This window comes from Natator depressus, chromosome 12 (assembly GCF_965152275.1).
Source record: "Natator depressus isolate rNatDep1 chromosome 12, rNatDep2.hap1, whole genome shotgun sequence".
In the NCBI taxonomy this organism is placed as follows: Eukaryota; Metazoa; Chordata; order Testudines; family Cheloniidae; genus Natator; species Natator depressus.
The window spans coordinates 43324687-43338689 of NC_134245.1; the positions used below are offsets into that span (position 1 = coordinate 43324687).

General features: G+C 45.7%; 1 protein-coding gene across 1 annotated transcript in view; it reads left to right on the forward strand.

Annotated features, from left to right (window-relative positions):
* The window catches only part of PHLPP2 (PH domain and leucine rich repeat protein phosphatase 2), a 152819-nt gene extending 141566 nt beyond the window's left edge, over positions 1–11253 (forward strand). The window contains exon 19 of the mRNA XM_074969029.1: positions 5167–11253. Within this exon, the coding sequence (XP_074825130.1) occupies positions 5167–6306 (1140 nt within the window). The 3' untranslated portion in view covers positions 6307–11253. The remainder of the gene's footprint in view (positions 1–5166) is intronic.
* Positions 11254–14003: the final 2750 nt, after the last annotated feature.

A 14003-nucleotide genomic window follows, 5' to 3' on the forward strand; every position in this document is an offset into this window, starting at 1 on the left:
CAAAGAAAAAGGGAGGTTGGAGACCTATACTGGACCTCAAAGCACTCAATAGGTATGTCAAGGTGCAGAAATTCAAGATTGTTATGCTGTCAACGATTATCCCAGCGCTAGAAAAAGGGGGCTTGTTCTCGGCCCTCGATCTTCAAGATGCATATTTTCACATCTCTATCATACCAAAACACAGGAGTTACCTCAGGGTCACGCTAGGTCAAGACTGCTACCAGTACAGAGTACTCCCTTTCAGCCTTTCATCGGCCCCCAGCGTGTTATCCAAGGTCCTTTCGGTAGTGGCAGCCCATCTACGGTCTCAGGGTATCGTGATTTTTCCATACCTGGACGATTGCCTTCTCAGGACACGGTCCTTTGCAGAGGCCCAGTGAGTCATTCAGACCACACAAGACTTATTTCTGAGACTGGGCCTACAAATCAACGAACAAAAATCGTCCATAACACTGGTTCAAAACCTAGTGTTTATAGGAGCCGACCTTGACTCCATTCAGGCGAGGGCGCTCCTACCACATCACAGATTTCTCAGTCTCTTCTCTTTGATAGAGACAATACAATCCAACCCTCAAATCTTGGCCAGATAGTTTCTGGGGCACATGGCCATGGGCACATCAATCATTGCTCATACCAGACTGTGCATGAGAGGCCTCCAAGCATGGTTGGGCTTGGTATACAGACCAAAGAAAGACAATATAATCAAGCTCCTGTCAGTGCCCATCATAGTCAAGCAATCCTTGAACTGATGGAAGGACCCAATGAATGTTCGCATGGGGATCCCATTCGCTCAGTTTTCCCCATCCCTTCTTCTGACCACTGATGCATCCCTCATAGGCTAGGGAGCTGTCATAAATATAAAGGGAAGGGTAACAACCTTCCTGTATACAGTACAATAAAATCCCTCCTGGCCAGAGGCACAAAATCCGTTTACCTGTAAAGGGTTAAGAAGCTCAGGTAACCTGGCTGGCACCTGACCAAAAGGACCAATAAGGGGACAAGATACTTTCAAATCTGGGGGAAGGAAGGGAAGGTTTTGTCTGTCTGTTCTGTGTGCTTGCCAGACACAGATCAAGGAAGCAAGCAATCCAACTCCATTAGAATTAGTAAGTACTAGCAAGGGAATGCGTTAGCTTATTTTTGTTTTGGTTTGTGATTTTCTCTGTGCTGAGAGGAAGGTGTATTCCTGGTTTTCTTTTTGTAACTTTAAAGTTTAGCCCAGAGGGAAATCCTCTGTGTTTTTGAATCTGATTGCCCTGTAAGATTATCTTCCATTCTAATTTTACAGACATGTTTCTTTTACCTTTTTTCTTTATAATAAAGTTCTGTTTCTTTTAGAATCTGATTGGGTTTTTTTTAGTGTCCTAAAAAAACCCAAGGTTGGTCTGTGTTCATCTTGTTTATTCTCAAGCCGCCCCAGGAAAGGAGGTGTGGAGGCTTGGGGGAATATTAGGGGGCAGTAGGAACTCCAAGTGGTCCTTTCCCTGAGTTTGTCAAAATCACTTGGTGGTGGCAATGTTACCTAATCCAAGGTACAAGGGAGAATTTGTGCCTTGGGGAGTTTTTAACCTACGGTGGTAGAAATAAGCTTAGGGGGGGTCTCTCATGCGGGTCCCTACATCTGTACTCTAGAGTTCAGAGTGGGGAGGGAACCCTGACAGGAGGACATCTCAGTGGTCGCACTGTTCATGGCAAATGCTTCTTGTCAGAGATATGTCTCCACATCAACCTGCTGGAGCTCAGAGCAGTTTGAAATGCATGTGCTCACTTCCTCACACTGATGAAGGACATGCACATGAAGGTCATGACAGACAACATGGCCTGTATGTACTACATAAACCATCAAGGAGGCACCAGATCTCATTCTTTGTGCACAGAAGCTCTGAAGCTATGGAATTGGTGCATCTCCCACAACATCCTAATATCAGCAGCCTACCTACCGGGAATATACAACACAACGGCTGACAGCCTCAACTGCAAGTTCCTGCGTGACCATGAATAGGAAGTAGAGCCAACCATTTTACATGATATATTCCAGCAATGGGGGTTGCCAGAGATAGACTTGTTCGCTATCTACCAGAACAAGAAATGTCCGCCTTACTGCTCCAGAGCAGGGATCGGACGACGCTCCAAGGGAGACGCTCTCCTCATCCCTTGAAACAAGTGCCTTCTTTAGGAATTTCCTCCATTCCCTCTATTGCTAAAGGTGCTATTGAAGATAAAAAAGGAAAAAGCAAACATTCAGATTGCCCCCACCTGGCCCAGACAGACATGATACCCTTCCCTGTCCCAGCTGGCGTTGTGTCCACCGATGACCCTACCGATCTTTCCCTATAGTCTGTCACAGAATGAGGGTTGCACCCTTCATCCCAGTCCATGGGTCCTACATCTCAAAACATGGCTCCTTCATGGTTCCAGCACATAGAGACATCCTGCTCAGAGGAGGCACAGGAGGTACTAATCCACAGTAGGAAGGGTGCTACTTGTTGCACCTACCTGCAGAAATGGAAGGGATTCTGGATATGGTGCCAATCCAAGGATGTCACCCCTAATTCAGCCACCTTGCAGGTCATCCTGGACTCTCTGTTATCCTTAAAGAAATTGGGTCTCTCTATTAGCTCGCTGAATGTTCACTTGGCAGCAATTGCAGCCTTCCACCAGCAGGGTAGAAGGCTACTCAATCTTCTCTCAGCCGATTAATAAGAGGTTTCTAAAAGGTATAGCAAACCTCTTCCCACAATCCAGGACCCCCTACTCCTCAATGGGATCTCAAACTAGCACTAAAGGAACTGACTAGGCCGCCATTCAAACCCATGGCCACTTGTTCATTAACTCACCTTTCCATGAAGGATGGGGGAGATAGCAGTTTTGATGGCACACCTCCTGTTTACAGTGTTCTTCCCGGACAAGGTCACACTCAGACCACACGCGAAGTTCACTCCCAAAGTAACTTCTGCATTTCACATGAATGAACTCATTCAACTCCCAACATTCTATCCAAAAACCTCATACGGACAATAGAGAGGCCATCCTGCATACACTCAATGTGACAGAGCTTTGGCCTTCTACTTACACAATATAAAGGCCTTCCGAAAATCTCTGAGGCTCTTCCTTTCAGTTGCGGTTAGGTCAAAGAATGTGGCAATCTCAGCTCAGAGACTATCCAAGAGGGTCTCTGGCTGTATTAAACTCTGCTACCAATTACAGGGGGTAACACCCCCATCTTCAATACGCACGCATTCCACAGGGTGGTCTCCTCATCAATCGCCTTCTCTAAAGGTATCCCCATATCAGAGATATGCACAGCAGCTACATGGGCCTCTGCACATACCTTTGCAGAACACTATGCCATTCTGAGTGATTCAGCTTCAGACACCCAATTTGGGGCTTCTGTACCATCATTTGTATCAGACTCCGAAGTCTCAGGTTCCAACAGTGTGTACTGCTCAGGAGTCACCTACAGTGGAGCATCCATAGCAACACTACTTGAAGAAGAAGAAGAGGAAGTTACTTTGTGCAATAACGATGGTTCTTCAAGATGTGTGTCCCTATGGTGCTCCACAAACCTCCCTCCTCCCCTCTACTTTGGAGTTTCCACTGGTTGACTCTGGGGTAGAGAAGGAACTGAGGGAGAAATGCCTCTGCACGCTAGCTAGCCTTGTGGTAGGCAGGGAGCTGCGCAGGCGGGACAGATTGCTATTGAAATTCTCCAATCAATAGCATGGGGGTGCACACACACCTACAGGGGAGCACCCATAGGGACACAAGTCTTGAAGAACCATTGTTACTGCACAAGGTAAGTAACTTCCTCTTCTTTGACATATGTTGTGCAGATATATGTTCCATGACTCTCCCACCTTCCCGTCTACTTCAGACATAGGTGCCGGAACTAGGGGTGCTGGGGGTGCTACCGCACCCCCTGGTTTGAAATGGTTTCCAGTATATACAGGGTTTACAGTTTGGTTCAATGGCTCTCAGCACCCCCACTATAAAAATTGTTCTGGTACCCCTAACTTCGGACATTACATACAGCAGTGTGAAGGAATGGAGAGGGAGGTGGTGGATGTGCCCCTTTTATGGTTTCATCTGGGAACCTGAGCAGCACGGGAGCATATGCACCACCTAGTGCTACTTGCTGGCAAAAGTCTCCAGCTCAAGTGCATTGGGACACGTACATCTGCAGTGGAATGTATATGTGCACAACACATCTTAAAAAGTACAGGTACTGCATAAGTACCCAGCTTCTGTGAAAAAGTGGTGTTAAACTACCCCTGCACTAGCTTGCTGCACTCTAACTGTCCCTGTGCACCGTGGTGATGCACAATAACAGTTCGTTAATGTGTTTTGATCTAGTCCTTTTTCAAAGAGAACTAGATTTAATGCGCATCAGCAAGGGCCACACAGACAGTGAGCGTGTGGCAGGCTAGCATGCGGTAGATTCACACCCCTGTTTGCCATAAACTAAATGTTTTTGTAGACTGGTCCCCACATCTACGCTATTGCTTTTATCAACCAAACTTTAATCTCATTAAAAAAAGAGATTGTTAATTTGACATCATCTATTTTCCATAAACCTGTGTTGATTGGTATTAACTTTATTACCCTCCTTTAGTTCTTTATTAAACAAGTTTCCTTGCAGCCATTCTGTTATTTTGCCTGAGACTGATGGCAGACTGACAGGCCTATAATTACCCAGGTAATCCCTTTTATGCTTTTTAACTATTGGCACAAGATTAGCTTTCTTCCAGTCCTCTGAAACTTCCCCAATGTGCCACAAAGCTCCTCGGCCAGCTCTTTTAAAACTCTTGAATGCAAGTTATCCAGATCTGCTGACTTAAAAATGTCTAACTATAATAGCTTGCTGGTGTTTAACATCCTCCTTAGTTATGCTGGAATTGGAAGTATATCATCATCATCATATATGACTACATCATCTGGCATTTTCCTAAATATAGAATAGAAATATTTATTGAACAATTCTGCCTTTTCTGCTTTATTATTGATAGTTCTACCATTTCTGTCTAGTAATGGACTAATCCCATTGTGAGAGAGAAGACATGTCCACCTCCTTGAGGGCTCTAGGCCAGTGTATAGGCAGAGAGAGAATGTGCTCAGAATGGTCTTTGTATGCTAACTGCTCAGACTTTGCCTTCTCTTTGACTGCAGGACAACAAGGTTAATGGTGTAACCTGCTGCACTCGGATGCTAGGCTGCACGTACTTACATCCTTGGATCCTGCCCAAGCCTCACGTCTACTCCATTCCCCTGACTGTGCAGGATGAGCTGCTCCTACTGGGGAACAAAGCCCTCTGGGAACACCTCTCTTATACAGAGGCTGTCACGGCTGTACGCCACCTGCATGACCCACTAGCTGCTGCAAAGAAGGTCTGCACTTTAGCCCAAAGCTATGGCTGCCAAGACAATGTGGGAGCAATGGTGGTGTATTTGAACATTGGTGAGGACAGCTGCACATGTGAGATGCACGGCCTCACCTTGCCGGGCCCTGGGGGCGTTATTTCCACTGCCAAACCAACAACGCCTTCCTCAAGTAGTGGAATTGCCTCAGAGTTCAGCAGTGAGCTGTCAGCCTCAGAAGTTAGCAGTGAGGTGGGCTCCACTGCGTCAGATGAACACAGTGGAGCTGGTCTGGATGCAGGGTTGGTGCCTCGACCCGAGCGACGCTGCAGCCTCCATCCTGTGCCCCCATGCAGCATTTTTCAGCGCCAACCTTCCTGTGCCACGTTCTCTAGTAATCAGTCTGACAATGGTCTGGACAGCGACGATGAGCAGCCTGTGGAGGGTGTGATGACCAATGGCAGCAAAGTGGAGGTGGAAGTGGACATTCACTGCTGTAAAGGAAAAAGCCTGGAGCCTCGGCCTCCTGGTGCTGAGGAGGGATCTCCTGCTGCTGGCTCAGAGGATGACTCTGGGGGGTTCTTCTTCAGGATTAAGAGACAGAACAGTGTGAACAGCAATATCCTCCTGGCAGGAACCAAGGAGAGGTGCGAGTTGCAGAAGTCTCCTTCTACATGCTGTCTCTATGGGAAGAAGCTTTCCAATGGCTCAATAGTGCCCCTGGAAGAGAGCCTCAACCTTATTGAGGTAGCCACAGAGGTGCCGAAGAAGAAAACAGGTTATTTTGCTGCTCCCACCCAGCTGGAGCCAGAGGATCAATTTGTTGTGCCCCCTGACCTGGAAGAGGAAGTGAAGGAACAAATTAAGCAGCACCATGGGAGTGGTGTGGAGCAGGAGCCCAGTGAGAAGGCTGCAGTGTCTCCTCCAGATGAGTTTGACACACCTTTGTAACCCCATCGGGGCAGGGGAGTTGGCATCTGCAAGGAAAGGAACAGACATCAACTCCCTCCTTATTGGAGTGGAGGATGAGCCTGGAGCTTTAAACTCAGGGCTGCCAGCTTCTTGAGGCAGCATCCCTGCTGTTCTGTGAGCCCAGGGTACTCAGGCCAGCAGCCAAGCTCCATGCTGGGGATTGTCTGGCATTTGAGAAGGCAGACTTCCCTATGTGTGGTCCCACCACCTGCCATTAACCCTTGCCCTCCTGAGGATTTGCCAGGCAGTGGGCTGGTTTCTGTGTGGGAGCTGAGGAGGCAGCTGTTGTTATGCACAGCATCCAGAGTTCTGTGAAGTATCTGATTCAGCCATCATGATGGGACTGGTCACTTGGCTTCACTATTCAGAGAATACAGCTGGTCACAATGAAGCTTACTAGAGACACAGAACCAGTCAGAGAATTGATTCTTATATGCATCGCAAGCACTTTCATTGACTGCACTCGAGCCATTTTGCTCCCCATCTGCCCAGCACTTTACTATGTAGGGAGAGGGGCTTCCGTAACCTCACAATGGATATGATGGGGGGATTCCTCCAAATGGGAATTGGTGCCCTCCTGATAGGTACACCAGGGGCCCTGGGGGAGCTGAGGTAGTTCTGTCACCACTTGTTATGAGGTTATCCAGGGGCTTCCTTCCAACCTGAAGGATACAACTGGGACATGAGGGTTGTGGGCCCCGATGACAGATATGACCATGAGGCATGGAGGAGTTCCAGGAGGGGTTTGGCTGTCCCCATAACAAATATGATCGTGGGTAGGGATGGGGCTAGTGTGTACAACCATAGGAGATAGGGGGTTGGCAACCCCCCTGGTGTGCACTTCAAGGCAGAGCCTTCCATATTCGCGAGACATGGGATGAAGTCAGAATCCCCTGCAAGGCACAGAGTCTGTGCTCTTTGTGGTGCCCTCAGCTGGCAGAAGCTAAGAAGTGTGAGTGGGGGGACTTCATCTTGTCCATCGGGGTGTTTTGTTTGTAGCAGTAAAGGCTAATGAGCAGCCTAGAGTGCTCTGCATGTGCCGAGAAGGTCTCTGATGGTTCATTTCACATGCACTCCCTCTAATACACATGGCGAAATATGAACCTCTTACACTGTAGCAGCAAAAGCGCCCTTGCCTGTCTCTGCAGAAGCAGAAAGCAGAATCAGTGTCCAGGACTGCCCATGCTCCAGCTGCAAGTGCTCAGACCAGGAAGTGAACAAGATGAAGCTGTGTGGTTTCTGCTTAGTTCTAAACTCAAGATGGAAAATGGAACTTTTCCCAAATACAAACATTTTTATCAGCACACTTGAGGAAAAAAGGATTTTAGAACAACTCTGGAGAGTAGCAGTGAGCTGCCCAGCACCCAGTCAGCAAATGTGTTCCAGTTTCCACCTTCAGGGCCTGGATGGGCCAGTATGCAGCGTGGTGCCCTGCTAGCACTTTTCTGGCTGTTTTTCCAGGATTTAAGCATTCGTCTTTACAAAAGGGTTGCAAAGACAACCTTCCATCTGTGATCCAGGCAGATCATCTTTCTGAGTCTGCAGCCCAGGAGTTGGGAACAATAGCTCTGAGGTGGGAGCTGCCTCAGTAATCTCAGGGTATGTCAACACTACAATTAAACATCTGTGGCTGGCCTGTGTCAGCTGGTTTGGGCTCCAGAGCTATTTATTTGCAGTGTAGACATTCAGGCTTGGGGACCCCACAAGGAGGGAGGCTCCCAGAGCCTGGGATCCTGCCCGAGCGCAAACGTGTACACTGCAATTAAACAGCCCCGAGCCCTATAAGCCTGAGTCAGCTCTATACAGGCCAGCCCCAAGTGTTTAATTGCAGTGTAGACATACCCTCAGTGGTATGACAACACTGATAGCCTCATTATGACATTATATGGGACTAGTGCTAGTGTTATTTTACTTATTTATTATGTCTAGGAAGAAAGTCTGAAAGGTTTTTCCAAAAGAGTTCTGGGCTTTTGGGGTGAGTATTATTTTGTTTGGTGTGTTTGTTTTTTGCTTCTCTTTTATATCAGAAAGTCAGGTCTTGTCTGACCTGGAATACTCAATGTACGATTAGAGAACTAGTGGGATTCTGACATCATAGATCCTGTGAGAAAACTTGATAGCGGGGAAGTAGCTATTATTCAGAACGTAAAACTCCTTGGCTTTGTCTTCACTAGGGGAAAAATGTATCTTTTTACCACATGGTAGCCAACATCCTAGCCCTACTAACGTGTGTGGAAAGAACTGCCTGATCCACGTAAGGGGCTATTCCGCACTAGAATCGGTACAATGGTGCAGCTGCAGTGCTGCTACTACAGACACTCAATGCCGATGGAAGAGAGCTCTGCTGTCGGCATAATAAATCCGCCAACACAGCACTGTCCGCACTGGCGCTTAGGTCGGTGGAACTTACATCGCTCAGGGGGGTGACTTTTTCACACCCCTGAGCGACATAAGTTATACTGACATAAGTACTAGGGTGTACAAGCCCTAGGATTTCATCATGTTTAATTACCACGTTAGCTAATGTCATAGAAAATCGCCTCTTTCCCATAGGGTGGTTTCACCCTTTGAGTTTTGTTAACACCTATTTTAACTTAGAAGTTGGGAGAAAACCTTTTAAAGATTCGAAACCTCTGCTAGTTCTATCAACCTAGAGAGAATTAAGGGACAAGAGTGCTCCCACACTGTCTCTGAGTTATCCAAGGAGTCTACAGTGAAAATAGGAAGACCAAAAAAATTATTTAAAAAACAAAACAAAAAAACCTTTCAGGTTCTCTTCCTTAAAAGAAGCAAAAATTGCAGGTCCCCTTTAATTCTTTCACTGCTGATAATTTTAACAAACTTCTGAGCTAGCCCAATAGTCTCAGAAGCACTACAGAAGACCTGCAGTGCAGCCTCTTGTACAGTGTTGGACTAATGCACTGACATGAAAATGTGCCCCTCTTCCTGAGTAAGAATGTGAATCAAATCCTTGCACTAGTACACTAGTATGTGTTATTACAAATAAGGTTCTGTATTGGAATCCTTGCACTGATGTGGAAAATCCAGCATGTGTCTCCGACTAGTAATTAGATTCTGAACATGATATCTGGGCTCCAACTAACCTGGGCTGTGAGGAAGTGTTGCAGCTGTCATTGAGAGGACTGATTTTATCAGCTCTGTATGGCTCAGTGGAAAAAGTGCAGGAGAAAGCAAAACAGAAAGTTCAGATGAACTGTATAGATACAGAGCCTCCATTCCCTGCAGCCCCCTGGAAGCTGTGGGGTGGAGCTGCTGAAGTAAAGGCTAATTGTGTATAGTGATCATCACTTAGGATTTTCTCTAATCCTATGTATTTGGAGCAGAAAGAGGTTTTAATGTGACCGGCTCCCTCCCTCCAAATCCTGTACATTCATTGGTTAGTGGTGGCGTCCTTGCACAACATGGCATGTTATCATAGACGCCAATCAGAACAGAGGGCTTCCTCTTGCTCTGATACATTGCTCTAATGCACGTCTTATGAGAAGAGTGTTTCACTCCAGGCTGCACAGTCTGAGCTTCCCCCTCTTCCTGGCCTCTTGATTTCCTGCTTTCCATGGGGCAGCAAGCTTCTTCCTTGTCTTTCCCAACTTACTTCTTGTTTTCTTATATTTTCAAGCTCCTAGGAACCCTGTCACCCGTGTGGGGACAGGCTGGGCTGGTGGGGGCAGCCCTAGTGATGGGTTCTCAGCTGAGGGTGAGGTGAAGTACAAAGAAAGAGGAGTTTCCCATGCTTATTTCAATTTCTATCTGACCAAAGTTCTCCATAGCCTCTTCTTTTCCCGATGATGATCTCAGACCGTTGCACAGTTGCTGTCATCTCTGCAGGAGTGCAGCAGTGGAATCTTGACCTGGGGGTTGTGGCCACTCTCCCCTTCCTCTAGTGATAAAAATATGGAAAAGGTTGAGAACCACTGTCCTAGAGCATCTGTGTAATAAAGAGACTGTCCATGGAAGAGAAGTTAGAGCTGTCGTTTTCCCAGTGAGGGGCTGCAGTTTGCCGGTTAGTATTATTCCATCTGTCAAGTCTCAAGTATTTCTCTCCCTCTTGGTGTGCACTTTCAACAGCAGCAGATACTTCTAAGGCACTAACTTATCTGCTTTACTTGTTCAATAAGGTCCCAGTAGAAGGAACTAATGAACAAAATATCTGATATAAGAGCAAACTAATTCCAAGGCAAAAAGTATTGAGGATAAGAAATCTTGGCCAGTTAGCAGCCTCCGAATTGCTCCCAGCTGCCTAGAGCAGGTGAGGCTGAGGCTGCCTGATGGAAACTGCTGACTCCAAAACTGTGGGGCGAGAGTTAATTTCATTCCAGAAAGTGACAAGCACTTCAGGATACTCTCTCTGTCGTGGGGATAGGTTGCTCTTAAGATCTACCACCCTTTCTCTAGTTTACAGAACATACAGCCACATCTATGGTCCTCGTAACCCAGGAGTTTCTCCACCTCTCCTGAAGGATGTAGGTTTTGTGCCAAAGGGCCTTAAGGCAGTGGGTTCACGTCATAGTTTTTGTGCAATCATTGTCCGCTGTTCTATTGCAATCTTCAAACTTGTGTATTTTTGATATTTTTGAAATGTGTTAACTTTTTTAACTTGTCACATGAGCTAGAGCATGTTCAAGAGAAATTGCAGCAAAACGATTTTCCATGCCTTTGTTTTAAAATGAAGCATATACTATTTCATGTACCTGACTCTAGCATGCAGCTATAACAATGCCCCTCTTTCATTGTGTGTGGAAGTAGATTGTTATACTGAATGCACCTTCAGCACTGCACCCACTCTATGTGACAGCAAAAGGAGGAAGAGCCTTGGGGTGAAAATGTGATTCCATTGATTCTTTACTAAGATATACAGAACAGTTCAGAAAGGAAGAATATTTTTGATCAACTTTTCAGCGGACATAGCAATAAAGATTTTTACTTTCATCTAGGTGTATATTCTGTTTATGTTAATGCATTGGAGAGAACTTGCATAGTGCCACAATCATGCCATGATGTGAGCACAGTTGTGACCAGCTTTATCCAGGATGGTCTCAGGCCATGTTTACACTAGTGATCTTACAGCGGCACAGCTGTACCAATGCAGTTGCACCGCTGTAAGATCTCTCGTGTAGACACCCTATGCCGACATAACACTGTGTACACTAGCACTTATGCCGGCAGAACTTATATTGCTCAGGGGGCTGTTGGTTTTTTTTCACACCCTTGAGCAACATAAGTTTTGCTGACATAAGTGGTAGCGTAGACGTGGACTCAGTCATCTGGCTGAGTGGGCTACTCCCACCCAATAGGGCCTCCTCCTTATAAAGTACTTGTAAAGCATCTTCAAGGTGGAATTTCTTCATGTGAAGAGGAGTTCTGTAGCTTTGCCTCAAAAGTACTTTGTTGTGCAGCTCTCCAGAGGTATCTGCAGCAGATAGTAAGTGGAGAATCATTAGCCTGTGGCTAGGACTGACACAAGCCACTGTGCCTAGACAGGTTTCAGAGTAGCAGCCGTGTTAGTCTGTATTCGCAAAAAGAAAAGGAGTACTTGTGGCACCTTAGAGACTAACCAATTTATTTGAGCATAAGCGTGAACTTCGCAGCGAATACACTGGGTAACACTACCGATTTGGCTGCTAAGGGTTATGCAGGTTGCAGGAATAGAGTTTTCCTCTCCCTGTATTTTTGGGCTAATGGAGGGCAGATAATTCACCTCTTGCCTTGTGAGTTGAAAGAAGGATTTGCTAAATAAATACCGTTTCCCCTCCCACTTACCTAGCGGATGAGTGACAGGTACCAAAAAGAGGGCACTACCAAGCAAAACCAGGTATACTTCAGCTGGTAATTGGCTTTTATGAATCTTTTTCTTTTACTGCCATATCTCTGGCTCCACCCCCGGCTTTGTGATCTCGTGTGATGCTTTAGAGTAGACTGGTGCCAATTAAGTAAGAGAAACACTAGAGGTTAAAAGAAAAGGAGGACTTGTGGCACCTTACAGACTAACATATTTATTTGAGCATAAGCTTTCCACTGAATGCATCCGATGAAGTGAGCTGTAGCTCACGAAAGCTTATGCTCAAATAAATTGGTTAGTCTCTAAGGTGCCACAAGTACTCCTTTTCTTTTTGCGAATACAGACTAACACGGCTGCTACTCTGAAACTAGAGATTAAACATCACTTGTATTCACTGCAGGGTTTTTAAGCAGTCCTGGCCAGTCATGTTGGTTCTGCATGTTTTCCATGTGGTCAGTGCTAATGAAGGGGACGCTATACATAGGGGCTGCTATGAAATGACATTTCATTTTGAAGGTTATTCATGGTTTCATAGAGCCACTGCCCCATTATATTCCATAAAAAAGTCAAACTTTTTAAAAGAGTAAAGTTCACCTTTAATTGTTTATAAAGAATACAAGGAAGAGCTCAGCATTTAATATCTTTACTGTAAAGCGGGGAAGCTTTATTGTGAGATCTGACAGCAGAATTTTCATAGCTGTACTCTGTTTTCCAAAGTCTCATATCTTGCTCAATCTACGCTGATTAACTTTGCTGCCTACACCAAGACCAGGCACATTTTATACAGAAAGGTGCCCCTGCCAACCCCTCAGAGAGTATGAAACAAATAGAGCATAGGAGTGGAGGGGACCCCCTGGCTCACTGAGTGCAGGCCCCTGCTACCGCAGAAAACCCCCCCCTCATATAATCCTATTTGTAAATTTATCAAGTTCTATCTTAAAATCCTTTATGCTCTCACTGCTCCTATTGCAAGGCTTTTCCAGAATCTCCCATCTCTGATGACTGGAAACCTAATTTCCAGCCTAAATTTACTCAGGGCCAGAAGAGAGATTTATATCACACATTGGTCTTAAAATGGAAACAAACTTGTCTCTGGCATTGCTTCTCTATCATGGTAATATAAATGCCTGGCTCAAAGGGTTAATACTAGCTTTGCACTGATTAGAAGGAATTCATTTATAGGTCAACTCTCCTAATGGAGTCTTCTGCACAATACATTCCTAGCAGAACTACTCTGTGCTATAAGAAGAAGTAACTCTTTGTAAAAGGGGGCGGCAGAATGACAGCTGGTGATCTGGCACAGAATTTTATAGTAGTACTCTTGCATCCCTGTTATATATCACTGAGGGGCTTATGCATGTGCACCATGTGTCTGGAGCTAGATAATTTGAAATTGATAATATCTTTCTTCAGCTGAAACTATAGGGAGACTTTACCAAGGGGGAATGTACCTACCCACTGGGGTTCAAAACAGGCAAGTACTGTTAACAGTTCTGGAAAAGCGCCACAGGACCCTTATTCTGGACAGATGCTGTTTAGAGCTCTGTGCACCACAGTCCCTTGACACCATTAGCTGGAATCAGTAGTGATTCACTGCCTGCAGCACCTATCTGGCTTTTCTAAGGGAATCAAAGGAATGAGTAAGCTTGGCTTAGCGCTGCTTCAGACAGATTTGATGAGAGTCCAGGTTATACATCAGGCCAATTACTTTATGGGACTCTCATTGGTCTCTAATATTTTATCATCTAGTTCTTCCCTGCATTATATCAAAAAGAGACTAACTTTGGCAGCCTGTGAATGAAAGAATAAAAGTCAGTGAAAAACACATTCTTATCCAGAACATTTTGCTTAGAAATTTTATACCTAGAGAAAGAGGTGG